Source organism: Hipposideros armiger, unplaced genomic scaffold, assembly GCF_001890085.2.
Source record: "Hipposideros armiger isolate ML-2016 unplaced genomic scaffold, ASM189008v1 scaffold_1867, whole genome shotgun sequence".
NCBI lineage: Eukaryota > Metazoa > Chordata > Mammalia > Chiroptera > Hipposideridae > Hipposideros > Hipposideros armiger.
Window position 1 is genome coordinate 15,996 of NW_017733217.1, and position 3,120 is coordinate 19,115.

At 38.7% G+C, this 3,120-nt stretch overlaps 1 protein-coding gene across 1 annotated transcript; it reads right to left on the bottom strand.

Annotated features, from left to right (window-relative positions):
- Positions 1 to 559: 559 nt before the first annotated feature.
- LOC109378322 (olfactory receptor 8K3-like) lies at positions 560 to 1,468 on the bottom strand. Its single transcript, XM_019634749.1, has one exon. It carries the CDS (start codon positions 1,466 to 1,468, stop codon positions 560 to 562), a length of 909 nt encoding a protein of 302 aa, XP_019490294.1.
- Between the last annotated feature and the right edge of the window lie 1,652 nt (positions 1,469 to 3,120).

Below are 3,120 nucleotides of genomic sequence, written 5' to 3' on the forward strand. Positions count from 1 at the left end.
CATTTTCTTTAAATAATTCCAATGCAACCACTTTTCATATAGCCAGCTTCTCATTGTGCCTATTTTCTGTATTTTCTCCAAGCCCCATCAAAAGACGGATTTTGGTTATAAACAGTATATGTTTATTTCTTCAAATGCATCCATTTATATAAAATCTATCATGATCCTTTTTTATGCCTTTACCATGTTAGGGACTACAGGATAAAATTATGAATGCAATATACAGAATCAATGGCTTTATAAAAATAAATGTTTCATGGCAGAGAAATGTAAGCAGGACTGTAGGAATGGCACCAATCAGACTTGAAATTAAATAAAGGTTAATATCTAAAGTATGAGCACAAAACAGCCAGCTGTTAGTGATATATGTTGTTTGAAAGTAGTAAACAGTTTTCTTTATTTCTATGCTTATCACACTTGGAATCTTGCCCACCCCATGGAGGTAACAGCACCAGGTAAAGCAAAGCCCGTTACAGCATACACTGGACAGTCCATAATCGACTGCTAGCGTACCTTCCAGCAGATTGTAAACAGAGTATTTGCACACCTGCTCCAGGTTCTAGTTAGGGCACCTTTCACCTCGTTGTTCCTCAAAGCTGTAGATCATGGGATTCAGCATGGGGATTATCAGCGTGTAAAACACAGAGGCCATTTGATCAGTGTCAAGTGAATGACTGGACTTGGGCTGCACATACATGAAGAATAAGGTTCCATAGAAGATGACTATGACTGCCAGGTGGGACCCACAGGTGGAGAAGGCCTTGCGCCTGCCCTCTGCAGAGTTCACCCTGAGGATGGCGCCAAGGATCAGAAGGTAGGACACAAGGACAATTGGAAGTGAGGAAGCCAAATTAAAAGATGCAAAGATGAGAATTATCAATTTAATGTCATGTGTGTCTGAGCACAGCAAAGATATCAATGGCAGACAATCACAGTAGAAATGCCTGATGACATTATAGCCACAAAAAATTGAAGTGAAAATTTTAATGATGACCAGCAAAGACAAAAAGACACTGTAGACGTAGGGGATTGCCACCAGCAACCGACATGTCTTTGGTGACATGAAGACTGTGTAGAGTAGAGGGTTACAGATGGCCACATAGCGGTCGTAGGCCATGGCTGATAGAATGAAAAGTTCACTAGTGATAAACATACTGAAGAAAGTGAGTTGGGTAGCACACCCATTATAGGAGATTATATGTTGATCTGCGGCAACATTTACTAGCATTTTTGGCCCTACAGCAGTTGAGTAACCGAGATCAGTGAAAGCCAGGTGTCTGAGTAAAAAGTACATGGGTGTCTGTAGCCTGGAGTCCATCTTGGTGAGGATGATCAAGCCCAGGTTACCCACCACGGAGACCATGTAAACAACGAGGAAGAGTGCAAATAAGGGTGCCTGCAGCTCCGGGACAGCCGTGATCCCCGTGAGGATGAATTCATTCAATATTGTTAGATTATGTCTGTCCATCCAGGCCATTCTGGAAACCTACAATGGACATGAGTATAAAAATTATCAATCAGTTTTATGAGCTATGACTGAGATCACCATTGTAATCAGTGGCTAAATGCTTAATTCTTTCATTTGGGAATTTTTGCTTCAGTTGGCCACTCCGACGCCTGGCAATTCAATTCTCTGTCTCCCAGTTCAACAATTCTCTTCGTAGTTTTCAGATTTGACTCCAAAAGCACAAACAACAAAAGTAAAAATTTATAAAACAAACTTGTGTGCACCAAAGGACATTATCGAAGAATTAAAAGGCAACCAACACAAAGTAAAAAACAGCAAATCACATATCTGGCAAAGGTCTAGTACATACACTATACAAAGGACTCTTACAACTCTACAAGACAAACACTGTAAGTTTTTAAAACAGCAAAAGACTTGAACAGACATTTGGAACAGAAGATTTACAAATGGCCCAAAGTACATGAAAAGATGTTCAGCAACATTAGCCACTAGGGAAATACACATTAAAACCACAATGAGCTACCACATTACACCCAGTAGGATGGCCAGTTTAAAAAAAAGGAAAATAAAAAATGCTGGCAAGGGTGAGGAAAGATTAGAAGTTTGTACATTGTGGTTGAGAATGTCAAATGATATAACCACTCTAAGAACAGTTTGAAGGTTACTCAATAAGTTAACCACAGAATTACCACTAGGACCTAGCAATTCCACTCTTGGATGTATACCCCAAAGTATGGAAAAACCACATATATTCACAAAAAGCTTGTAGGTAAATGTTCATAGCAGCACTGTTCATAATAGTTAGATATAGAAATAACCCAAAACATCACCATTTGATGTTATCCATGGATAACAAATGTGGTCTATCCATAGAGTGGAATATTAGTACACCATACAAGGAAAGAATTATCGATAATGCTACAACATGGACAAGAATTTACAACATGCTAAGTGAAAGAAGTGAAGTATGAAAGGCCACAGATTATGTAATTCCATTCTATGAAATATCCAGAATGAGAAAATCTGTAGAGACAGAAAGCAGAATATCTTGGCTTGTTCAGGAACAATTGAATTAGTCCTCAAGAGACTACACTTATTTTTAGTAGATATAAAAAGGTTATATATATCTCATGGAAAACATGAGAGTTTATAAAAGTGTGTTCTTTTCTAAATCCATGCTAGTAAATACCAGTCTCTCTATATTCAAGAAAAGATATGAGATGCCTTTCTCACCAGTTTTATGTAAAGCACTAAAATCTATTTTTACATGAATCTATTTATATTCATATTATTTTACATTATTCCTGAAGACGATATGGGTCTGACCTCTTAAATTTTGTTTTTTTGTTTTTTTACTTAATAGTCTCATAACATGTAAGATATACAATGAGCAGTTCAGAGCATTGGACCTTCTGTCGCGAGCGCCTGCAAGGGCAGTCGGCACATTTCGGTCCCTTCCTGAGAGTCAAGGGGACATTAACCCCTCGGCAGAGCCTTATGTCCCTGCGTGGTACATGTGATGCGAGTGGGGAACTAAGTCCCGACACACAGGTTCAGATAGAGTAACAGCTTTATTTGAGAACCAATGTCCCTTCAGAGGCCAATGCTCTGGTAAGCACAGAGGGTTATACAGAATAGAATAGAATTTAATA

Bases quoted from the DNA above. Each gene is read 5' to 3' on its own strand.
- LOC109378322 (XM_019634749.1), bottom strand. From the start codon at position 1,468: ATGGACAGACATAATCTAACAATATTGAATGAATTCATCCTCACGGGG.